This window comes from Salmo salar, chromosome ssa24 (genome assembly GCF_905237065.1).
Source record: "Salmo salar chromosome ssa24, Ssal_v3.1, whole genome shotgun sequence".
NCBI classification, from domain to species: Eukaryota; Metazoa; Chordata; class Actinopteri; order Salmoniformes; family Salmonidae; genus Salmo; species Salmo salar.
The window spans coordinates 29,674,899-29,701,345 of record NC_059465.1 but is presented as its reverse complement, the minus strand read 5'-3'; the positions used below and the strand labels follow the sequence as shown (position 1 = coordinate 29,701,345).

The window sequence follows — 26,447 nt, the reverse complement described above, 5'->3', positions numbered from 1 at the left end:
CATCTCAAAGAAACGGCAGTTGGAACCAAACATATCAAATTTGGACTTAGACCAAAAGGAGAGATTTCCACTGGTCTAATGTCCATTGCTTGTGTTTCTTGGCCCAAGCAAGTCTCTTCTTCATATTGGTGTCCTTTAGTAGTGGTTTCTTTATAGCAATTCGACCTTGAAGGTCTGATTAACACAGTCTCCTCTGAACAGTTGATGTTGAGATGGATCTGTTACTTATTTGGGCTGCAATTTCTGAAGCTGGTAACTAATGAACTTATCCTTTGCATTAGAGCCAGTTTCAACATAGCGCTTTGTTTTTGCGACTGCACTTGAAGAAACGTTCAGTTCTTGAAATGTTCCGCAATGACTGACCTTCATGTCTTAAAGTAATGATGGACTGTCGTTCCTCTGCTTATTTGAGCTGCTCTTGCCATAAATCACTAAAGCTGGAGACTCTTACAGTGAGGGAAAAAAGTATTTGATCCCCTGCTGATTTTGTAAGATTGCCAACTGACAAAGAAATGATCAGTCTATAATTATAATGGTAGGTTTATTTGAACAGTGAGAGACAGAATAACAACAACAAAAAATCCAGAAAAACGCATGTCAAAAATGTTATAAATTGATTTGCATATTAATGACGGAAATAGGTATTTGACCCCCTCTCAATCAGAAAGATTTCTGGCTCCTAGGTGTCTTTTATACAGGTAACGAGCTGAGATTAGGAGCACACTCTTAAAGGGAGTGCTCCTAATCTCAGCTTGTTACCTGTATAAACGACACCTGTCCACAGAAGCAATCAATCAATCAGATTCCAAACTCTCCACCATGGCCAAGACCAAAGAGCTCTCCAAGGATGTCAGGGACAAGATTGTAGACCTACACAAGGCTGGAATGGGCTACAAGACCATCGCCAAGCAGCTTGGTGAGAAGGTGACAGCAGTTGGTGCGATTATTCGCAAATGGAAGAAACACAAAAGAACTGTCAATCTCCATCGGGCCTAGGGCTCCATGCAAGATCCCACCTCGTTGAGTTGCAATGATCATGAGAACGGTGAGGAATCAGCCCAGAACTACACGAGAGGATCTTGTCAATGATCTCAAGGAAGCTGGGACCAGTCACCAAGAAAACAATTGGTAACACACTATGCCGTGAAGGACTGAAATCCTGCAGCGCCCGCAAGGTTCCCCTGCTCAAGAAAGCACATATACATGCCCGTCTGAAGTTTGCCAATGAACATCTGAATGATTCAGAGGACAACTGGGTGAAAGTGTTGTGGTCAGATGAGACCAAAATGGAGCTCTTTGGCATCAACTCAACTCGCTGTGTTTGGAGGAATGCTGCCTATGACCCCAAGAAAACCATCCCCACCGTCAAACATGGAGGTGGAAACATTATGCTTTGGGGGTGTTTTTCTGCTAAGGGGACAGGACAACTTCACCGCATCAAAGGGACGATGGACAGGGCCATGTACCGTCAAATCTTGGGTGAGAACCTCCTTCCCTCAGCCTGGGCATTGAAAATGGGTCGTGGATGGGTATTCCAGCATGACAATGACCCAAAACACACGGCCAAGGCAACAAAGGAGTGGCTCAAGAAGAAGCACATTAAGGTCCTGGAGTGGCCTAGCCAGTCTCCAGACCTTAATCCCATAGAAAATCTGTGGAGGGCGCTGAAGGGTCGAGTTGCCAAACGTCAGCCTCGAAACCTTAATGACTTGAAGAAGATCTGCAAAGAGGAGTGGGACAAAATCCCTCCTGAGATGTGTGCAAACCTGGTGGCCAACTACAAGAAACGTCTGACCTCTGTGATTGCCAACAAGGGTTTTGCCACCAAGTACTAAGTCATGTTTTGCAGAGGGGTCAAATACATTAAAATGCAAATCAATTTATAACATATGTTTTTCTGGATTTTTTTGTTGTTATTCTGTCTCTCACTGTTCAAATAAATCTACCATTAAAATTATAGACTGATCATTTCTTTGTCAGTGGGAAAACGTACAAAATCAGCAGGGGATCAAATACTTTTTTCCCTCACTGTACCTCCCTCACTAGCTTTAAGCACCAGCTGTCAGAGCAGCTCATAGATCACTGCACCTGTACATAGCTCATCTGTAAATAGCCCATCCAATCTACCTCATCCCCATACTGTGTTTATTTATCTTGCTCCTTTGCACCCCAGTATCTCTACTTGCACATTCATCTTCTGCACATTCTACCATTCCAGTGTTTAAATGCTATGTTGTAATTACTTCGCCACCATGGCCTATTTATTGCCTTACCTCTCTTATCCTACCTCATTTGCACATGTTGTATATAGATTTTTCTACTGTATTATTGACTGTATGTTTTGTTTATTCCATGTGTAACTCTGCGTTGATATATGTGTCGAACTGCTTTGCTTTATCTTGGCCAGATCGCAGTTGCAAATGAGAACTTGTTCTCAACTAGCCTATCTGGTTAAATAAAAGGTGAAAAAAGAAAGACTTGGTCTTTTACCAAACAGGGTTATCTTCTGTACACCACCCCTACCTTGTCACAACACAACTGATTGGCTCAAACGCATTAAGGAAAGAAATTCCACAAATTAACTTAACAAGGCACACCTGTTAATTGAAATGCATTCCAGGTGTCTACCTCATAAAGCTGGTTGAGAGAATGCCAAGAGTGTACAAAGCTGTCATCAAGGCAAAGGGTGGCTACTTTGAAGAATCTCAAATACAAAATATATTTTGAATTGTTTAACAATTTTGTATTTACTGCATGATTCCATGTGTTATTTCATAGATTGGATGTCTTCACTATTATTCTACAATGTATAAAATAGTACAAATAAAGAAAAACCCTTGAATGAGTAGGAGTGTCCAAACTTTTGACTGGTACTGTACATGTATGCAAGTCATACCATCTCACAAAAACAGTAGAATATTGTATACTCTGCATTTTAGTCTTACTAGTACAAAAAGGTTGGGATGACAGTCCGTACCTCCATGAGACGAGTGTCTGCCTTCACTCTGGCCCTTCTTTCCCCTGCTAGTCTGAGCCGACACTCCTCCAGCTCCACCTGTAGGAAAAACAGGAGAACTGCACTCCATCACTGTCAAATCAAAACACCAGTGTCGGTATGTCTGCCTGCCCTTCAGTCAGTGGGAGAGAAAACATGCCTGGTGTTTGTGGGGCTTGTCAATCAGGATGCACCTCAGTTTGAAGTTATCCCTTTTCAAAACGCCCCACTAAGTACAGTATGTGCACTGTCTGCTACCATATGGGCTTTACCTGTACACGTCTGTACTGTCTGACAGTGATCCTCTCACGAAGGCTAAGTGGTGACAGGCTTTTTGTCTCAACCGCTTCCTCCTCTCCCTCCTCCTCCTCCTCCTCCTCCTCCGACTCAGTCTCCATTGTGACCTTGACAGTGGCAGCCCCCTGAAGAAGACCATATACTAGACATCAACAGAACATATGACCACAACACAGGTCAGGCACATAGGGATTACATGTGGCCAGAAAGTGTCAGAATTAGTCTGTGTTAGACAAATGGATTGCTTACCTCAAAGCTCTGCTCTGCCACTGTATTACCTGGAGGAAGTCCTCTGTCAAGATAGGAGGACATGAAAAGAAGAGGATATTCAACCACTCATGGAGGACAATGGAAGTTGATTTTAGTCTTTATTATTGAAATTAAGATAAATAAAGGCGTTTCATCTTGTAGGAGGAAGATTCCTGTAGTCATTCTCCAAGACGACTGCCCTTACCTCTGTCGTCCAGCACGTTCTGCAGTGCGCCATGGGATACACCTGCTGGAGCTGGAGTATGGCTGCTGGGCAACAACTGGACTCCGCCTACCGGCCAACGACAACCTGCGAGGACCTGGGGCAGGACCATATATGGTCAACGCCGGCAGGAAATGATGAGGTCGGCAGTTGAAAAGAATGTGATTATTAATAGAACATCACAGGTCCATTAGTATGGTAACTACATAGGGAAGTTTCATCACAACACGCTATGAAAGTGGATACGTCACACACGTCAAACTGAAAGCATTACGTACACTGGTAGCAAGCAAAGAGAGAGGATGCTGTAGCAAACTAACTATAAATAAGTGAATTGTTTAATTCCACAGTTAGCCAGAGTTAGTTACATGTATTTACTGTTACTTCCTGGCAACCGTAATGCTACTTCCTGGCTCCAGAAAGGATGTGGTGGCTCTAGTTACATTTAGCCATTTGTGACATATCCACTGTTATAGTGTATAGTACCACAGGGTGACTGTGTGTTTGGAGGCTTAGTATTGAGAGGCTGATGGCTAAGGGAGAGTTAACAGTGACCTGGATTGTGTTCATTATGGAAAGCAACCGGAAACAAAATAAATGTTTCCTATTGGACAAGTTTATGTGGGCCCTCTATATTTCAGTCCATTGTCTTCCGTTTGGAGCCTATAATGAACACGACTGTGGGCACTTCTCTGCGACACTGGGGTGGCAAAGGTCAAAGAGAGAATGCCTTGGAAACAAATATCTACTCCCTTGAGAGTAGATGATCAAAAGTACCTATCCTAAATGTTGCTTTTCCTCTAGCTGTATTTCCCAGTATTCTTCTCTTAAGGATTGGAGGTTTCTGTGAGTCTTTGAGGGCTGGGGGCTTGATCCAGGAGTACTACAACATAAAACACAGAGCACATACTACTGAGAAACCACCATCATGAACCCCGAGATACTAATACACATCTTCACACGTATAATACAGTATGTGTCGTACCACTTTGCGTTAATCATGGACACACAGCTCCCAATGTTTACTTTAATAGCCAGATAGGCCAGGAGAAAATGTATCCCTACCTGAGAGGATTGACCATTAGCGTTCATGAGAACTCTTTCTATTACGGACTTCATCAGGTCGTTGTCTGTGCAAGGAGGAGAGGAGTAAGAACCCCTCGTGTTAGGCCTATAACAAACTCTCAAAGGAAAAACTGCAACCCGAGTAGATATGATCATTCTGAGATGTCTACTTTCAAAATATACCCTTTTGACAGGTGCCATGAGTAAAACAATCCCATCCAATCAGAGCAGTGTCAGTTGGAACTTACCCACCAAGGGGTTCCTCCTGATATCCAGGACACAGAGAGTGGAATTGGACTTTAGAGCCTCCAGCAGAGACCGTGTCCCATCGTTGGACAAACCACACTTCTGCAGATCCAAGGCTAGGAAAACAATGCAAAAAACTACAGTCAATACCACCATTAACAAAGAAGTTTTGATATAGTGTTCCTTAATATACACAACCCTGGATTCAAGCCCAAGGAAAGGTCCTGAAAAACTGACTTGAAAGTGGGTCAATGAGAGACTGAACATGTCCTCTGACCTTTGACCCAGAGGTCCTCAGCCAGTTCCTGTGCGAGGGCAGCCGCCCCTCTGTCTCCCACCAGGGTGTTGCAGTTGAGAGTGACCCGACGGAGGCCTCCCATGCCCTCGAATTCAGGCCTCCTGTACCTCAGAGACTCGGCCCAGGCTGCACTGTGCCTCCGCATTGCCTGATGCTGCAATGCAGGGGAGAGGTCAGTCAACTGGAGCTCACACACAACCCCAAACACCACACAATAAGGATGCACGATTCTGCCCAATTGTTGAATGTGTAATGACTTCAATACAGATCTTCTCTGAGTATGTCATACTGACCATCCCCACTAGAGGGAAACAGAGCTCACTGTAATGACAGTCACAGATGGCACACATACGCATTCCATTTATCAATTGTGTCAAGGCTTAAAAATCCTACTTAAACAGGTCTCTTCACAGTCATCTACACTGACTGAAGTGGATTTAACAAGTGACAGCAATAAGTGATCATAGCTTTCACCTGGATTTAAGGGAAAGGGGAAGTGTTCTTAATGTTTTGTATACTCAGAGTATATAAACCCTGGATTGCTGGCCATTGTGAGGCTTTGAAGCCACCGGTTGGCCATATTGGTGCTCCCCAGTAGGAGCGGTCCTCCACAGGAATTAATGGAATTCTACAGTATTTCAATTAAATGTATTAAAAGAAAAAAATGACATGTAATACTTTTTTGTTATAGTGGGGACAGGAACATTAGTTCTCAAAAAATTTATACTTTAAGGAAAATGTGTGTATATACAGTACCAGTCCAAAGTTTGGACACACCTACTCATTCAAGGGTTTTTCTTTATTTTTACTATTTTCTACATTAGAGAATAATACTGAAGACATCAAAACTATGAAATAACACATATGGAATCATGTAGTAAGCAAAGCAGCCACCCTTTGCTTTGACAGCTTTGCACACTCTTGGCATTCTCTCAACCAGCTTCATGTGGTAGTCACCTGGAATGCATTTCAATTAGCAGGTGTGCCTTGTTAAAAGTTAATTTGTGGAATTTCTTTCCTTCTTAATGCGTTTGAGGCCATCAGTTGTGTTGTGACAAGGTAGGGATGGTATACAGAAGATAGTCCTATTTGGTAAAAGACAAAGTCCATATTACGGCAAGAACAGCTCAAATAAGCAAAGAGAAACGACAGTCCATCATTACTTTGAGACATGAAGGTCAGTCAATGCGGAACATTTCAAGAACTTTGAGCGTTTCTTAAAATGCAGTCGGAAAAAAATAATGGCGCCGGAGGAGATGGCTGCCGTTTTACGTGCTCCTAACCAACTGTGCTATTTTGTTCGCTTTTCGCGTTGTTTGTAACTTATTTTGTACATAATGTTGCTGCTACCGTCTCGTATGACCAAAAATAACTTCTGGACATCAGAACAGCGATTCCTCACCTCAACAAAGATTTCTTCTTTAACGAGTCTGACGTGAAGGAACTACTGCTTTCTCTGGAACGGGCCAAAATCCCTGTCATTTGCGTGAAGAAAAGACGGAGAAAAAGGGGGCGGCGGTCGGGCTGCCTTCTGAGAATTCATAGGCGAGTGAGTAAACGCCCACTGCCATCCGTTCTATTGGCGAACGTGCAATCATTGGAAACCAGAGGAAAAAAAACAATAGACCACATTTACTCCACACACAGAGACTCATACAAAGCTCTCCCTCACCCTCCATTTGGCAAATCTGACCATAATTCTATCCTGATTCCTGCTTACAAGCAAAAACTAAAGCAGGAAATACCAGTAACTCGCTCAATACGGAAGTGGTCAGATGATGCGGATGCTACAGAACTGTTTTGCTAGCACAGACTGGAATATGTTCCGGGATTCATCTAATGGCATTGAGGAATATACCACATCAGTCGTTGGCTTCATCAGTGACCGTACGTACATATCCCAACCAGAAGCCATGGATTATAGGCAACATTCGCATCGAGCTAAAGGCAAGAGCTTTCAAGGAGAGGGACACTAATAAGAAATCCCGATACGCCCTCAGACGAACCATCAAACAGGCAAAGCGTCAATACAGGATTAAGATTGAATCCTACTACACCAGCTCTGACGCTCGGCGGATGTGGCAGGGCTTGAAAACTATTACGGACTACAAAGGGAAACCCAGCTGTGAGCTGCCCAGTAACGCAAGCCTACCAGACGAGCTTAATGCCTTTTATGCTCGCGTCGAGGCAAGCAAAACTGAAGCCTGCATGAGAGCATCAGCTGTTACGGATGACTGTGTGATAACGCTCTCGGTAGCAGATGTGAGCAAGACCTTTAAAACATGTCAACATTCACAAAGCAGCGGGGCCAGACGGATTACCAGGACTGGGACTCAAAGCATGCACTGACCAACTGGCAAGTGTATTCTCTGACATTTTCAACCTCTCCCTGACGGAGTCTGTAATACCTACATGTATCAAGCAGACAACCATAGTCCCTGTGCCCAAGGGAGCGAAGGTAATCTGCCTAAATGATTACCACCCCGTAGCACTCGCTTCGGTAGCCATGAAGTACTTTGAAAGGCTGGTAATGGCTCACATCAACAGCATCCTCCCGGATACCCTAGACCCACTCCAATTCGTATACCGCCCAAACAGATTCATAGATGACGCAATCTCTACTGCCCTCCACACTGCCCTTTCCCACCTGACAAAAGGAACACCTATGTGAGAATTCTGTTCATTGACTACAGCTCAGCATTCAACACCATAGTGCCCACAAAGCTCATCACTAAGCTAAGGACACTGGGACTAAACACCTCCCTCTGCAACTGAATCATGGGCTTCCTGACGGGCTGCCCCCAGTTGGTAAGGGTAGGCAACAACATGTCTGCCACGCTGATCCTCAACACTGGGGCCCCTCAGGGGTGTGTGCTTAGTCCCCTACTGTACTCCCTGTTCACCTACGACTGCGTGGCCAAACACGACTCCAACACCATCATAAAGTTTGCTGATGACACAACAGTGGTAGGCCTGATCACAGACAACGATGAGACAGCCTATAGGGAGGTGGTCAGAGACCTGCTAGTGTAGTGCCAGGACAACAACCTCTCCCTCAATGTGACCAAGACAAAAGGAGTGGATCAAGGACTACAGGAAAAGGCGGGCCCAACAGGCCCTCATTAACATAGATGGGGCTGTAGTGGAGCGGGTAGAGAGTTCCAAGGTCCTTGGTGTCCACATCACCAACAAACTATCATGGTCCAAACACACCAAGATAGTTGTGAAGTGGGCACGACAGGAGACTGAAATGGGTACTCAGATCCTCAAAAGGTTTTACAGCAGCACCATTGAGAGCATCCTGACCGGTTGCACCACCGCCTGATATGGCAACTGCTCGGCATCTGACCGTAAGGCGCTAAAGAGGGTAGTGCATATGGCCCAGTACATCACTGGGGCCAAGCTTCCTGCCATCCAAGACCTATATACTAGGCATGGTCAAAGGAAAGCCCCAAAAATTGCCAGACTCGTCACCCAAGTCATAGACTGTTCTCTCTGCTACCGCACGGCAAGCACTACCGGAGCACCAAGTCTCGGACCGAAAGGCTCCTTAACAGCTTCTACCCCCAAGCCATAAGACTGTTGAACAATTAATCAAATGGCCACCCGGACTATTTACATTGACACCCCCCCACAATTGTTTTTTTACACTGCTGCTACTCACTGTTTATCATCTATGCATAGTCACTTCACCCCTACCTACATGTACAAATTACCTCGAGTAACCTGTACCACCGCACATTGACTCGGGACCGGCACCCCCTGTATATAGCCTCGTCGTTATTTTATTGTGTTACTTTAGATTATTTGGTAAATATTTGCATACCTCTTTCTTGAACTGCACTGTTGGTTAAGTGCTTATAAGTAAGCATTTCACGGTAAGGAATACACCAGTTGTATTCGGCGCATGTGACAAATAAAGTTTGATTTGAAAAAAACAAGCGCTATGACGAAACTAGCTCTCATGAGGACCGCCACAGGAAAGGAAGACCCAGAGTGCTCTGCTGCACAGGATGAGTTCATTAGTTACCAGCCTCAGAAAATTGCAGCCCAAATAAATGCTTCAGAGTTCAAGGAACAGTCACATCTCAAAATCAACTGTTCAGAGGAGACTGCATGAAATCAGGCCTTCATGGTCAAATTGCTGCAAAGAAACCACTAATAAAAGGAGACCAATAAGAAGAGACTTGCTTGGGCCAAGAAACATGAGCAATGAACATTGGACCGGCGGAAATCTGTTCTTTGGTCTGATAAGTCCAAATCTGAGATTTTTGGTTCCAACCACCATGTCTTTGTGAGATGCAGAGTAGGTGAACGGATGACCTTCGCATGTCTGGTTCCCACCGTGAAGCATGGAGGAGATGTGATGGTGCTTTGCTGGTGACACTGATTTATTTAGAATTCAAGGCACACTTAACCAGCATGGCTACCACAGCATTCTGCAGCGATACGCCATCCCATCTGGTTAGCGATTGGTGGGACTATAATTTGTTTTTCAAAAAGGACAATGGCCCAAAACACCTCCAGGCTGTGTAAGGGCTATTTGACCAAGAAGGAGAGTGATGAGTGCTGCCTCAGATGACCCGGCCTCCACAATCACCCGACCTCAACCCAATTGAGATGGTTTGGGATGAGTTGGACCACAGAGTGAAGGAAAAGCAGACAACAAGTGCTCAGCATATGTGGGAACTCCTTCAAGGCTGTTGGAAAAGCATTCCAGGAGAAGCTGGTTGAGAGAATGCCAAGAGTGTGCAAAGCTGTCATCAAGGCAAAGGGTGGCTACTTTGAAGAATCTCAAATACAAAATATATTTTGATTTGTTTAACACTTTTTGGTTACTACAAGATTCCATATGTGTTATTTCATAGATTTGATGTCTTCACTATTATTCTACAATGTAGAAAATAGTAAAAAAATAAATAAGAATGTACGTACACTGCCGTTCAAACGTTTGGGGTCACTTAGAAATGTCCTTATTTTTTAAAGAAAAGCACATTTTTCGTCCATTAAAATAACATCAAATTGATCAGAAATACAGTGTAGATAGGTTAATGTTGTAAATGACTATTGTAGCTGGAAACAGCAGATTTTTAATGGAATTTCTACATAGGTGTACAGAGGCCCATTATCAGCAACCATCACTCCTGTGTTCCAATGGCACGTTGTGTTAGCTTATCCAAGTATCATTTCAAAAAGGCTAATTGATCATTAGAAAACCCTTTTGCAATTATGTTAGCACAGCTGAAAACTGTTGTGCTCATTAAAGAAGCATTAAAACTGGCCTTCTTTAGATTAGTTGAGAATCTGGAGCATCAGCATTTGTGGGTTCGATTACAGGCTCAAAATGGCCAGAAACAAAGCACTTTCTTCTGAAATTTGAAGGCTATTCCATGCAAGAAATTGCAACTACTCCCTTCACAGAACAGCGCAAACTGGCTATAACCAGAATAAAAAGAGGAGTGGGAGGCCACGGTGCACAACTCAGCAAGAGGACAAGTACATTAGAGTGTCTAGTTTGAGAAACAGATGCCTCTTAAGTCCTCAACTGGTAGCTTCATTAAATAATACCCGCAAAACACCAGTCTCAACGTCAACAGTGAAGAGGCGACTCCGGGATGCTGACATTCTAGGCAGAGTTGCAAAGAAAAATACATATCTCAGACTGGCCAGTAAAAAGAAAAGATTAAGATGGGCAAAAGAACACAGACACTGGACAGACGAATCTAAGTTTGAGGTGTTCGGATCATGAAGAACATTCGTGAGACTCAGAAAAAATGAAAATATGCTGGAGGAGTGCTTGACGCCATCTGTCAAGCATGGTGGAGGCAATGTGATGTTCTGGGGGTGCTTTGCTAATGGTAAAGTGGGAGATTTGTACAGGGTAAAATAGCCTTCCTTCTACAAGATCATCACTCCATTTTGCCACGCCATGTCATACCCTGTGGACAGCGCTTAATTGGAGCCAATTTCCTCCTACAACAGGACAATGACCCAAAGCACAGCGTCAAACTAGGCAATAACTATTTAGGGAAGAAGCAGTCAGCTGGTATTCTGTCTATAATGGAGTGGCCAGCACAGTTACCTGATCTCAACCTTATTGAGCTGTTGTGGGAGAAGCTTGACCGTATGGTAAGCAAGAAGTGCCCATCAAGCCAATCCAACTTGTGGGAAGTGCTTCAGGAAGCATGGGGTGAAATTTCTTCAGATTACCTCAACAAATTGACAAATAGAATGCCAAAGGTCTGCAAGGCTGCAATTGCAGCAAATGGAGGATTCTTTGACGAAAGCAAAGTTTGAAGGACACAATTACTTTTTCAATTTAAAATCATTATTTATAACCTTGTCAACGTCTTGACTATGTTTCCTATTAATTTTGCAACATTTCATGTATGTTTTCATGGAAAACAAAGGACATTTGTGACCCCAAACTTTTGAACAGTAGTATATAACTTTGCAAAAAAAGTAACATCGTCACTGTCAACTGTGTTTTTTTTCAGAAAACTTAACATGTGTAAATATTTGTATGAACATAACACGATTCATCAACTGAGACATAAACTGAACAAGTTCCACAGACATGTGACTAACAGAAATTGAATGTGTCCCTAAACAAAGGGGGGGGGGGGCAAAATAAAAAATAAGTCCGTATCTGGTGTGGCCACCAGCTGCATTTAGTACTGCAGTGCATCTCCTCCTCATGGACTGCACCAGATTTGCCAGTTCTTGCTGTGAGATGTTACCCTACTCTTCCACCAAGGCACCTGCAAGTTCCCGGACATTTCTGTGGGGGAGGGAATGGCCCTAGCCCTCACCCTCCGATCCAACAGGTCCCAGACATGCTCAATGGGATTGAGATCCGGGCTCTTCGCTGGCCATAGCAGAACAGTGACATTCCGGTCTTGCAGGAAATCACGCACAGAACGAGCAGTATAGCTGGTGGCGTTGTCATGCTGGAGGGTCATGTCAGGATGAGCCTGCAGGAAGGATACCACATGAGGAGGATGTCTTCCCTGTAACGCACAGCGTTGAGATTGCCTGCAATGACAACAACCTCAGTCTCATGATGCTGCGACACACCACCCCAGACCATGACGGACCCTCCACCTCCAAATCGATCCCACTCCAGAGTACAGGTCTCGGTGTAATGCTCATTCCTAGTGGCAGCGTAGCCTAGTGGTTAGAGCGTTGAACTAGTAACCGAAAGGTTGCAAGATCAAATCCCCGAGCTGACAAGGTACAAATCTGTGGTTCTGCCCCTGAACAAGGCACTGTTCCTAGGCCGTCATTGAAAATAAGAATTTGTTCTTAACTGATTTGCCTAGTTAAATAAAGGTAAAATATAAACACGAATCCGACCATCACCCCTGGTGAAACAAAACAGCAACACGTCAGTGAAGAGAACTTTTTGCCAGTCCTGTCTGGTCCAGCGACGGTGGGTATGGTGAGGACCTGCCTTACAACATGCCTACAAGCCCTCAGTCCAGCCTCTCTCAGCCTATTGTGGACAGTCTGAGCACTGATGGAGGAATTGTGTGTTCCTGGTGTAACTCGGGCAGTTGTTGTTGCCATCCTGTACCTGTACCGCAGGTGTGATGTTTGGATGTACCCATCCTGTGCAGGTGTTGTTACATGTGGTCTGCCACTGCGAGGACGATCAGCTGTCCGTCCTGTCTCAGGCGTCTCACAGTATGGACATGGCAATTTATTGCTCTGGCCACAGCTGCAGTCCTCATGCCTCCTTGCAGCATGCCTAAGGCACATTCACGCAGATGAGCAGGGACCCTGGGCATCTTTCTTTTGGTGTTTTTCAGAGTCAGTAGAAAGGCCTGTTTAGTGTCCTAAGTTTTCATAACTGTGACCTTAAATTGCCAACCGTCTGTAAGCTGTTAGTGTCTTAACGACCGTTCCACAGGTGCATGTTCATTAATTGTTTATGGTTTATTGAACAAGCGTGGGAAACAGTGTTTAAACCCTTCACAATGAAGATCTGTGAAGTTATTTGGACGGTCCTGAAAAAGGGACATTTCTTTTTTTGCTGAGTTCACACACACAGTATAATTTTTCTATGCAGTGCCTTTGGAAAGTATTCAAGTCCCTTGACTTTTTCCACATTTTTTGTTAGGTTACAGCCTTATTCTAAAATGTATTAAATAGTTTTTTTTACCCTTATCAAATCGACAGACAATACTCCATAATGACAATGCAAAAACAGGTTTACAATTCTTTGCTAATTTATATATATTTTTAAACTGAAATATCACATTGACATTAGTATTCAGACCCTTTACTCAGTACTTTGTTCAAGCACCTTTGGCAGCGATTACAGCCTTTTGTCTTCTTGGGTATGACGCTACAAGCTTGGCACACCTGTATTTGGGGAGTTTCTCCCATTCTTCTCTGTAGATCCTCTCAAGCTCTGTCAGGTTGGATGGGGTGCGTTGCTGCACAGCTATTTTCAGGTCTCTCTAGAGATGTTCAATCGGGCTCTGGCTGGGCCACTCAATGAACATTCAGACACTTGTCCCGAAGCCACTCCTGCATTGTATTGGCTGTGTGCTTAGGGTCGTTGTCCTGTTGGAAGGTGAACCTTTGCCCCAGTCTGAGGTCCTGAGCGCTCTGAAGCAGGATTTCATCAAAGATCTCTCTGTACTTTGCTCCGTTCATCTTTCCCTCGATCCTGACTAGTCTCCCAGTCCCTGCTGCTGAAAAACATCCCCACAGCATGATGCTGCTACCCCCATGCTTCATTGTAGGGATGGTGCCAGGTTTCCTCCAGATGTGACACTTGGCAATTAGGTCAAGCAGTTCAATCTTGATTTCATCAGACCAGAGAATCTCGTTTCACATGGTCTGAGAGTTTTTAGGTGCCTTTTGGCAAACTCCAAGCAGGCTGTCATGTGCCTTTTACTGAGGAGTGGCTTCCGTCTGGCCACTACCATAAAGCCTGATTGGTGGAGTGCTGCAGAGATGGTTGTCCTTCCGGAAGGTTCTCCCATCTCCACAGAGGAACTCTAGAGCTCTGTCAGAGTGACCATTGGGTTCTTGTTCACCTCCATGGAAGAGTCTTGGTGGTTCCAAACTTGTTCCATTTAAGAATGATGGAGGACCACTGTGTTCTTGGGGACCTTCAATGCTGCAGAAATGTTTTGGTACCCATCCCCAGATCTGTGCTTCGACACAATCCTGTCTCAGAGCTCTACAGACAATTCCTTTGACCTCATGATTTGGTTTTTGCTCTGACATGCAGTCAACTGTGGGACCTTATATAAAACTGGTGTGTGCCTTTCCAAATCATGTCCAATCAACTGAATTTACCACAGGTGGTCTCCAATCAAAACCGTTTTTTTGCTGCGTCATTATGGGATATTGTGTGTAGATTGCTGAGGATTTTTATTTATTTAATACATTTTAGAATAAGACTGTAACGTAACAAAATTTGGAAAAAGTCAAGTGGTCTGAATACTTTCCGTATGAGCTACAAAAGTATTGGGACAATGACATTTGTTGTTGTTTTGGCTCTGTACTCCAGCACTTTGAAATTAAAATGATACAATGCCAATGAGGTTCAAGTGCAGACTATTAGCTTTAATTTGAGGCTATTTACATCCACAGCGGGTGAAACTTGCCTAACTTTCTCACTCATTATTCACGATTCATTCAGGACTATCTGTAATCATGGTAGCATCCACATTAACGTATAAGTGTTTAGAGACATATTCTAAACAATAAACTTTTGTCTACTTTAATACACAAGTGAATTTGTCCCAATACTTTCGGTCCCCTAAAATGGGTGGACTATGTAAAAAATAAAGTGCTCTAATTTCTAAACAGCTCAGCCAATATGTATGTAAATACCCTTAAATTAAAGCTAACAGTCTGCCATTTAACCTCAGTCATTTTATCATTTCAAATCCAAAGTGCTGGAGTAGAGCCAAAACAACTAAATGTGTCACTGGCACAATAAAATACAACAATTTCTAAGATTTTACTGAGTTAAGGTTCATATAAGAAAATCAGTCAATTGAAATAAATGAGTCTCTAATCTATGGATTTCACATAACTGGGAATACAGATATGCATCTGTTGGTCACAGATACCTTTAAAAATAAAAAAGGGTGTCAGCGTATCGCTGTATATTCAAATTTCCATCGATAAAATGCAATTGTGTTTGTTGTCTGTAGCTTATGCCTGCCCATACCATAACCCCGTCACCATGGGGCACTCTGTTCACAACGTTGACATCAGCAAACCACTCGCCCACACGACGCTATACACGTGGTCTGCGGTTGTGAGGCTGGTTGGATGTACTGCTAAAATCTCTAAAATGACGTTGGAGGCAGCTTATGGTAAGAGAAATTAACATTCAATTCTCTGGCAACATCTCTGGTGGACATCCCTGCAGTCACCATGCCAATTGCACGGTCCCTCAAAACATCTGTGGCATTGTGTTGTGACACATTTTAAAAGTGGACTTTTATTGCCCCCAGCACAAGGTGCACCTGTGTAATGATAATGTTGTTTAATCAGCTTCTTGATATGCCACACCTGTCAGGTGGATGGATTATCTTGGCAAAGGAGAAATGCACACCAACAGGGATGTAAACAAATATGTGCACAAAATTTGAGAGAAATAAGCTTTTTGTGCATATGGAACATTTCTGGGATCTTTTATTTCAGCTCATGAAACATGGGACCAAAATTGTACATGTTGCGTTTATATATTTATTTATATCTCATAATATAATTTCAAAGTATGCAGTAAGGTGTCTGTAATAGAATAAACGTGGAAAAACGAATGTAGACATTAATAAATGCATTTCCACAGCCAAAATATTTTTTACAAACAGTGAGGAGTGCCAAGATGGAGGCACAGTGGCTTCAACACAGCGCCTCCATAGTCATCTAGTGTATATATAAATATTTGCAAAGGAAGGGTTGGTAATACCAAGCTCATAACAGAGGTCCAGTACCTTGATGATGTTGGCCATATGCTCCGCTCCTCTCCAGGTCAGATTGCAGCCTGTGAAATCCACTGTCTTTATAGACGGAGAGTACTTCACACTCTGGCAGATAGCTGAACATTAGAAAACACCAAATCAGACAAAAAAAGATCACGTGGTCATAACTTGCACACAAGAACACATTTTCTCACTTTTCCCACTATGTCTCACTCACCTTCTAACCCCTCGTCTGCTATAGGACAGTGAGCCAAAGAGAGATTTTCCAAAGCGACACTTTTGGCTAAACCCTGGAATAACAACAAACTAGCATTAGTGGGTGCCCTGCAGAACCTTAAGTTGGTTCAGGTGAATCTGCAACTTGCTACCTTCGTAAGAGTGATAAGGTCTCTCTCTCTAAATGGAAGACCATGGAGTTGGAGGGTCTTGAGGTTTGGTGAAGCTGTCAGACACTCCGTGAGTGCTTTACACAGTTTGAACGTCATCTCCTTGGAGCGGATGGCTGGAATCTTCTTCCTATTGCCAGCCCTGTACCTTTCTGAGAAGGGTAAAGAGAAGAGACCATACAAGGAATAAGGACAGGTTATAAAGCAAGGACCTCCTACTTCAAGTTGTTTAGCCTACTTGATGTTTACCTGGCTCTCCGATGCCGAGACCGCTTTGGTAGCAGCTTCTGACTGCAACATGTTGTAGCTGTTTATTGATGGTCAGAGAGTTGAGTATGGGTGTCCAATCTGTCAGTTTGAGCCGATCCCCGTTAAAGTCAAGCATCCCTTGACTCAGGTTTGCCTTGACTGCTGACAATGGGACTGAGTCCTGCATAGCGCATGCATAATCATAATATGACTCAAAGTCTTGGGCACCTCTGCGCCGAATTTGGACTGTGTCCAACATTTCCAATCTAGTGGCAGAAAAAACTAAGAGTTAACTTAAAGGAGGCAATATGGAGGTTTAGGAACTTGTCTGCGTCAAATTGTAACTTGAATTTTTATTTAATATCATATAGATAATATTAATACATTTTATTTAATGAAACTAGCTATATAAATCCTTAGTTTTAGGCAAACATAGCTAATACTTTTGCTCATGCCTAGTCTGATTAATCAGGCTTTAATACACAATAAATGGGTGTATACAGCCTGAAACGAATGCCTAAAAATCTTGTAAGATGTTCCTTAGAAGCCAGAATGTTGAGTAAAATAACATTTAAACGTAATCTACCAGTTGTCTGTGCGGTTTGTCCTTCAGCTGCTTGAAATTTGAGACAAAATATCCACAGGAAAGTATTGTTTAATCAACTTTTTAGAGAGCTGGTAGGTATTTGGTTCGGTTCAGTACAGGGGTAAAGTTAGATTTATATTGGATATTCCATCCGCTCCTCAATAGCTATTGAGTCAACCACACCATGACATAGCCCTTGATCATGACTAGGGTTGCATATTTTCAGAAAATGTTGAGAGGAATATTCAGAGGTGTAAACTTTCCGTGGGAATTAACAGGAATTGACGGAAATATACTGCTCAAAAAAATAAAAGGAACAGTTAAACAACACATCCTAGATCTGAATGAAATAAATAATCTTATTAAATACTTTTTTCTTTACATAGTTGAATGTGCTGACAACAAAATCACACAAAAATAATCAATGGAAATCCAATTTATCAACCCATGGAGGTCTGTATTTGGAGTCACACTCAAAATTAAAGTAGAAAACCACACTACAGGCTGATCCAACTTTGATGTAATGTCCTTAAAACAAGTAAAAATGAGGCTCAGTAGTGTGTGTGGCCTCCACGTGCCTGTATGACCTCCCTACCACGCCTGGGCATGCTCCTGATGAGGTGGCGGATGGTCTCCTGAGGGATCTCCTCCCAGACCTGGACTAAAGCATCCGCCAACTCCTGGACAGTCTGTGGTGCAACGTGGCGTTGGTGGATGGAGCGAGACATGATGTCCCAGATGTGCTCAATTGGATTCAGGTCTGGGGAACGGGCGGGCCAGTCCATAGCATCAATGCCTTCCTCTTGCAGGAACTGCTGACACACTCCAGCCACATGAGGTCTAGCATTGTCTTGCATTAGGAGGAACCCAGGGCCAACCGCACCAGTATATGGTCTCACAAGGGGTCTGAGGATATCATCTCGGTACCTAATGGCAGTCAGGCTACCTCTGGAGAGCACATGGAGGGCTGTGCGGCCCCCCAAAGAAATGCCACCCCACACCATGACTGACCCACCGCCAAACCGGTCATGCTGGAGGATGTTGCAGGCAGCAGAACGTTCTCCACGGCGTCTCCAGACTCTGTCACGTCTGTCACGTGCTCAGTGTGAACCTGCTTTCATCTGTGAAGAGCACAGGGAGCCAGTGGCGAATTTGCCAATCTTGGTGTTCTCTGGCAAATGCCAAACGTCCTGCACGGTGTTGGGCTGTAAGCACAACCCCACCTGTGGACGTCGGGCCCTCATACCACCCTCATGGAGTCTGTTTCTGACAGTTTGAGCAGACACATGCACATTTGTGGCCTGCTGGAGGTCATCTTGCAGGGCTCTGGCAGTGCTCCTCCTGCTCCTCCTTGCACAAAGGCGGAGGTAGCGGTCCTGCTGCTGGGTTGTTGCCCTCCTACGACCTCCTCCACGTCTCCTGATGTACTGGCCTGTCTCCTGGTAGCACCTCCATGCTCTGGACACTACGCTGACAGACACAGCAAACCTTCTTGCCACAGCTCGCATTGATGTGCCATCCTGGATGAGCTGCACTACCTGAGCCACTTGTGTGGGTTGTAGACTCCGTCACATGCTACCACTAGAGTGAAAGCACCGCCAGCATTCAAAAGTGACCAAAACATCAGCCAGGAAGCATAGGAACTGAGAAGTGGTCTGTGGTCCCCACCTGCAGAACCACTCCTTTATTGGGGGTGTCTTGCTAATTGCCTATAATTTCCACCTGTTGTCTATTCCATTTGCACAACAGCATGTGAAATTTATTGTCAATCAGTGTTGCTTCCTAAGTGAACAGTTTGATTTCACAGAAGTGTGATTGACTTGGAGTTACATTGTGTTGTTTAGTGTTCCCTTTATTTTTTTGAGCAGTGTATATGCAAATTAAAATGAATACCATTTAAATGTAGATGTTTTTTGCATTGGATATATTTACCATATCATATGGAGACAGAAACATAAACCTTTCCCCTTATTATAAGTAGACATAATTGCACATTATTAAATCCTTCCTATAGAAAAAAATCAATTTAGTTACAAATTGAACTTTAATTAAATGAGTTGACTCTTCACATGGGATGATTTCACTCAACAACAAAAGGGAATACTGAATGATCCATCGCAACTCCCAAAAACATTTAACATAAATCTGTAAAATGAGTCTAGAAACTAAAGCTTTGGTTGTCTTCCTCTCAGGCTTCCATGTCTTCTCCTTGGACCTCCTCAATGTCCACCTTTTGAACATCAGACTCTGAGGCCTCATCTTCACTGTCACTTTCCAACCTTGTTGAGGTTGGCTCGTTGTCAGGCTCAAAAAGCCTCAAATTTGCCCGGACGGACACCAATTTTTCCACCCTTGTATTGGTCAGCCTGTTGCGTGCTTTGGTGTGTGTGTTCCCAAACAAGGACCAGTTGCGCTCTGAGGCGGCTGATGTTGGTGGGATTTGGAGGATGATGGAGGCAACGGAAAGAGCCTCAGATCCACAAAGTCCCTTCCACCAGGTGGCTGATGAGATATGTTGGCACGACTGCCATATTGCATCTCCATCCCAAAGCCCTTGCTTGGAAGTGTAGTTCGCCAGACTCCAAAGAACCTTGCCCTCATCCAGGCCAAGGTGGCAAGACATGGTAGTGATGACACCATAGGCCTTGTTGATCAGGATTCTCTTGCCAGCATACTTGGGGTCCAACATGTATGGGCTTCAGGCAGAAGTATTCACGCTTTTTGATGTATTTCAGAACTGCAGTTTCCTCTGCTTGGAGCAACAGTGAAGTGGGCAGGGCAGTACGGATTTCTTCTCTTACATCTGCAAGCAGAGTCTGAACATCAGACAGGATGGCATTGTCTCCCTCAATCCGTGCAATGGCTACTGCTATAGGTTTCAGGCTGCTTACCACTCTCTCCCAAAATACATCATCCAGGAGGATCCTCTTGATGGAGCTGTCCATAATCGGCAGACTGTGATATGGCCATTTCTTGGAGAGACTCCTTCCCCTCCAGGAGACAATCAAACATGATGACGCCACCATCCCAACAGGTGTTGCTGGGCTTCTTCAATGTGATGCTCTTATTCTTCTCACTTTGCTTGGTGAGGTAGATTGCTGCTATAACTTGATGACCCTTCACATACCTAACCATTTCCTTGGCTCTCTTGTAGTGTATCCATTGTTTTCAGTGCCATGATGTCCTTGGGGAGCAGATTCAATGAATGTGCAGCACAGCCAATGGGTTTGATGTGAGGGTAGGACTCCTCCACTTTAGACCAAGCTGCCTTCATGTTCACAGCAGTGTCTGTCACCAGTGCAAATACCTTCTGTGGTCCAAGGTCATTGATGACTGCCTTCATCTCATTTGCAATGTAGAGACCGGTGATTCTGTTGTCCCTTGTTTCTGTGCTCTTGTAGAATACTGGTTGAGGGGTGGAGATGATGTAGTTAATTATTCCTTGCCCACGAACATTCGACCACCCATTAGAGATGATTGCAATACAGTCTTCTTTCGCTATGATTTGCTTGACCTTCACTTGAACTCTGCATCCAGCAAATGAGTACCGTAATTTCCGGACTATTAAGCGCACCTGAATATAAGCCGCACCCACTGAATTTAAAAAATATATATTATTTTGAACATAAATAAGCCGCACATGTCTATAAGCCGCAGGTGCCTACCGGTACATTGAAACAAATGAACTTTACACAGGCTTTAACGAAACACGGCTTGTAAAAAAATAAAATAATTAGCAGTAAGCTTTAGTTGTCTTTTTGCACTGAGTCAATTCCTCACGCTGCTGTTTCCAACGTCTTATCATCGACTCATTAAGACCAAGCTCCCGTGCTGCAGCTCTATTTCCTTTTCCAACAGCCAGATCAATCGCCTTCAACTTGAAAGCTGCATCATATGCATTTCTCCGTGTCTTTGCCATGATGAGGGTGACAAAATGACTACCGTAATCAGAATGATGGGAAGTTTGAGAGCGCTCGATTTAATCTAAACAGTAAACAAAAAAGTTGTTTGACCTTAACCCGTTCGGCAATTTCATTGGTCTAATGAAAGCTTCATGCAGCCAAAAAACTGAGCACGTCACAGAATGTGTTTTTTTGGAGAAAAAAAAATGTAAAGCGGGAAAAATCCATATATTAGCCGCGTCATTGTTTAAGCCGCGAGGTTCAAAGCGTGGGAAAAAGGTTGCGGCTTATAGTCCGGAATTTACGGTAGATAAAGCATGTCTGGTTGGAGGGGTGTATGCTGGGTGAAGAACATTCAGAAATCTCTTCCAATACACATTGCCTGTGAGCATCAGAGGTGAACCAGTTGCATACACAGCTCGAGCAAGACATTCATCAGCATTTCTCTGACTACGTTCCTCCATTGTGTCAAACAAACCTCTGATTCCAGGAGGATAATGAGCTCTTGCTATCAATAAGGTGTCTGATTCATCATTCTCATCTTGAATAGAACTAGAGGGACTTTTGTCAGAGGTTGCTTGTTGTGAGCGCTGAGGGAACTTTATGCACTTGGCCAGATGATTCTGCATCTTTGTTGCATTCTTCACATATGATTTGGCACAGTATTTGCAAATGTACACAGCTTTTCCTTCTACATTAGCTGCAGTGAAATGTCTCCATACATCAGATAGTGCCCATGTCATTTTCCTGTAAAGATTAGAAAACAAAACTAATACAATTCCTTGTACAGATAAATAGTTAAGCAGTTAGATTAAACCATTCCTTTGTATGATACATGTTTTAAGATGAAACATGTATGGAAACAGGTGATTTAACACTACTCAGATAGCAGGCTAAAGCAAGCTAAAACACACATGGTAGTAAAAACTAACTAGCAGAAATTGTTAACACGTTAGAAATTATTTAAACACACTATGCTGTAGGCTACTATTTACTAGTTAACAAAAAAATCATGTGTGTCATATAAAATATATTCACCCCACCCAGTATTGTAATCAAAACTTACCAGTAAGCATGTAGTCCTTGTCTCAGACAGTGTAATGTGATGGAAGAGTGCAGTGCACATGTGATGGAAGAACGCACTGTGCATGCAGAGGGTTGCAATTCCATTGAATTGGGGATAGTTTAACCAAAATATGCCACAAGACCTAGAATTGCCTTATTTTAATCCCACAAAAAAGGTTCACTGTTATAAGCTAACTTTGTTGATGAATTTAAACAAAATTCCAGGGCTTAACTTCCCATGGAAAATATCTGGGAAAATTCAGGAAATTTACTGGAAAGTTTTCGACCCTTTGCAACCCTAATCATGACTCTCAGTTCCATTATATTACAAATACTGTAAGAGTCATCAGACGAAGGCGTTTTCTGGGGGGGGGGGTGATAAGAGCCGCAAAGCTCGGTCTGAACATTAACACGCAATCGCTTGCGGTACGGTTTTGGAAGCATAAGGACCTTATCTTTAATATCAGCTAGAATTTATTTATTTTTTTACTAAAAGGTTAAATTGATACACACCTTTAGAGTTTGTGTTCCACATGGACATATTACAGCGCTTTATGGAAACCAGACGGAAGACAGAGTGGACTGACTACCTGTACTAATTAGCTATCTGCGTCTCCGAACACCTGTGTATGAACGGAAGATAGACGCAACAAACGAGTTGTCACTGAAAAATACTGTCGGCTGCAACTGTCTTAAAACCGTGTACAGGAAATATGTATTTTGCATTTGTGAAATTCGTTTGACGTGATATGAAAGCAGAGGGATTTCTGTTTCTAGAACCGTACCGCAATTGAGAATCGATTCACATTTAGATGGAGTAGTTGGCTGTTTTGGCTTCCAGAGCCAATTCACCTTTAAAACAGAACATGTAAGGTCCTTGGACTAAGGAGTAACGTTAGGCTTCTTTAGTCCAATATTATGCTAGCCATGATAATTAACATTTTTTATTCTGAATCAGGGGAGAGTGGATAACAATTGACACTGTGTGAATTTATATATCTGAATGTTTTTTTCAGATTTCAATCTTCAAAAAAGTGTGGATTGTTCTCCATCCTCCCCTTGATTGAGAATATACCATTTTCATTGTCATGGAATGCTTGGTTCAATAGCTATTGATGAGAAAAACCTGAATATCCAATATAAAATTAACTGAACCATATACCAGCTCTCTAAAAAACATTGGGTAAACAATACTTTCCTGTGGATATTTTGTATAAAATTCAACATTCTGGCTTGTAAGGACATTTTAGTTGCACTAAAAACTAAAAGAGAATTGCTACTTTATTTAACAACTTTATAAAGATAAAGAATATTATAAGGTGGAGCACATTAAGAAATGGTTGGAGCTTAAGTAAATTAATGTCAAGAACATTAACAGCCTACTGGTAAAAAAATATACAACTAAATGTAAAAAAAAAATTATATATTATTTTGATTGTATATTATTGTTTATTTACCGGTGCTATTGTTCAAGGATACGATTTTGAAATGTTTAAGAAAAGTCACTGTATTTTTGTTGTGTTGCACAAACAAATTGCACTGAAAAGGAAAAACAATTGATTGTGTATCCATAAACCAGGGTCCAGTCTACTCACTAGAGTCTGTAGAAAAACAAATCAGATGAGTTAGAAAGTGTTGCTAGACTTTTACTGTGGCCAAACAACTTAAAAATGGGGTGCCTGGACACTATACGGTACAAATATAGCACTGTACAGAAAAAAAAACAATTATTTGTGCCGATGTTAAAGTAGGTGGGGAGTACTTAGTAGGGTTTGTACAATCTATATATGGCATCATTTCATTGGGCTCTGATTAATACGGAGTGTTGCTGGCCTTTTACTACGCCCATTACAATGGCCACAATGCAAATCACTGTATAGGCATTGCATACTGGCTAAGAGAGAAAAATATATACATTTGTGCCAATATAAAAGTTGGGTGGGGAGTAATCAGTAGGGTCTGTAGAATCTATATATGGTGTCATTTCATGGGGCATCTATATATGGTTAAATGATGACATTTCACTGTCTGCTTTTGTATTTAATCTAAATCATGCATTTTATTGTACTAGGCACTAATTCATCGATTTTCAGATGTGTTTTCTTGCTTGATCAAGTGACATATGAAATTATCCTTGAAATAGAAGCCATGTGTGTGCGCCAACGATTTACACGGATGATGGCGCAATGTTTGTGTTTTGTTTTCATTTATGCACTTTTGCGCTGTGATTTTTTGGGAACCATGATATTTTAATAAACATCTTTATTTTGCATTCAAGCCTCAGTTTTGGATTTATTCCTTTTTTCTACAGTGTGCAGTCTCCATCTCTTCCAGCATCTAAATATGGTGTCATTTCATGTACACACAATCTATTGTTTTTCCTTCACAGTGCTATATTTGTACCGTATAGTGTTCAAGCACCCTGTTTTAAGCTGTTTGACCACAGTAAAAGTCCAGCAACAATCTATATTATTCAGAACCCCATGAAATTACACCATATAGATTCTACAGACCCGACTGAGTACTCCCCACCAGACTTTTACATCGGCACCCAGAATAGTTTTTGCTCTATAAACCAATATGTATTCCATATACAGTGATTTGCATTGTGGCCAATGGAATGGGTGGAGTAAAAGGCCAGCAACACTGTATTAGTCAGAGCCCCATGAAATGACACCATATATACACATTCTACAGACCCTACGGAGTATCCCCTACAATACTTTTAGTGCTGCACCCAGAATAGTTTCTGCTTTTTAAGCCAATAGGTATTCCATATACAGTGATTCGCATTGGGGGCATTTAATTGACCTTTGAACGTGTTTTAAAACCCAAATCTAATGCAAAGGTCACTTAAATATGAACAAATATGAATCATTGTTAATGTGTAGACAATTATGTTTCATATATCATGAATACAGGTTATTGGCACCTTTCTACTATTACCTGGGGACTTGTATTGTGACTTTTTTAATGTTGCTGATGTAGCTATAGCTAATTAACTTGCAAGTGGGCTAACTGGCTAATAATAACTAGTTAGCTACATCAACCTTGACTAGTAGCACATTGTAGAGTACAAAAGTTGGTGGTAGCTGACTACGTTAACGTTACAACACTGATAGCATTTGGGTATAAGCTTCAGATGAGATGCCATCCAACGTTCCTACTAGTCGCTAGCCATGACAGCTTGCTAATGCTAGCTAACGTTAGTTAGCTGCAGAGTAGATAGCAAACAGTTAGCCAGCTATGGCCCCAGTTAAACCACAAGCTATCATTAATAAACATACATTCACTTTCAATTGTTGTAATGTCTTATGATTGTAAAGCTAGCTACCAAGATACACAACATGCAACAGCTCACCTGTCAGTTTCTCTAGGAGTTATTGTTTCCTTGGTTTCCTAACCGCGCCAACAGTCAAAACTGTGCAAACCCACCTCTGTTCCGCCAGCAAGAATAACGGCTATAGTACATAAGCAAGACATAGCAAGAATAAACCCGTGACCTCAGCGATTTTCTTTCGAAATAAAAGTCCCGCAAAGAAGATGGTAAAAAAGAATACAAATGTTCGAAATTTTTAACATTTTATGAAGTAATGTTAGCAGACTTAGAATGTTGTTTAACAAAATGAAAAAATGAATACAGTTAATCGCTTTTATAGCACAAATTATATTATAACATTGACATTATTGTTAACAGCATAAAAATGTATGATTACTATACTGAAAAACATAAACAGAACATGTTAAGTGTTGGTCCCATGTTTCATGAGCTGAAATAAAAGATCCCAGAAATGTCCATATGCACAAAAAGCTTATTTCTCTCAACTTTTGTGCACACATTTCTTTACATCCCTGATAGTGAGCATTTCTCCTTTGCCAAGATAATCCATCCACCTGACAGAGGTGACATTTCAAGAAGCTGTTTAAA

The 26,447-nt window shown here is 42.5% G+C and overlaps 1 protein-coding gene across 3 annotated transcripts in view; it reads right to left on the bottom strand.

Annotated features, from left to right (window-relative positions):
* The window catches only part of cep78 (centrosomal protein 78), a 30,319-nt gene extending 4,301 nt beyond the window's left edge, over positions 1-26,018 (bottom strand). For 2 of the 3 annotated variants that reach the window (XM_014172175.2, XM_014172176.2), the window contains exons 1-13: positions 25,881-25,978; positions 16,967-17,232; positions 16,700-16,869; positions 16,549-16,621; positions 16,344-16,447; positions 5,353-5,527; positions 5,078-5,191; positions 4,830-4,894; positions 4,542-4,647; positions 3,747-3,861; positions 3,542-3,584; positions 3,268-3,417; positions 2,978-3,055 (exon numbers count right to left, since the gene is read on the bottom strand). In XM_014172175.2, the coding sequence (XP_014027650.2) occupies positions 2,978-3,055; positions 3,268-3,417; positions 3,542-3,584; positions 3,747-3,861; positions 4,542-4,647; positions 4,830-4,894; positions 5,078-5,191; positions 5,353-5,527; positions 16,344-16,447; positions 16,549-16,621; positions 16,700-16,869; positions 16,967-17,225 (1,452 nt within the window). In that variant the 5' untranslated portion in view covers positions 17,226-17,232; positions 25,881-25,978. Of the gene's footprint in view, positions 1-2,977; positions 3,056-3,267; positions 3,418-3,541; positions 3,585-3,746; positions 3,862-4,541; positions 4,648-4,829; positions 4,895-5,077; positions 5,192-5,352; positions 5,528-16,343; positions 16,448-16,548; positions 16,622-16,699; positions 16,870-16,966; positions 17,233-25,880 lie in introns of all 3 variants that reach the window. The other variant, XM_014172177.2, reaches the window with a different exon arrangement.
* Between the last annotated feature and the right edge of the window lie 429 nt (positions 26,019-26,447).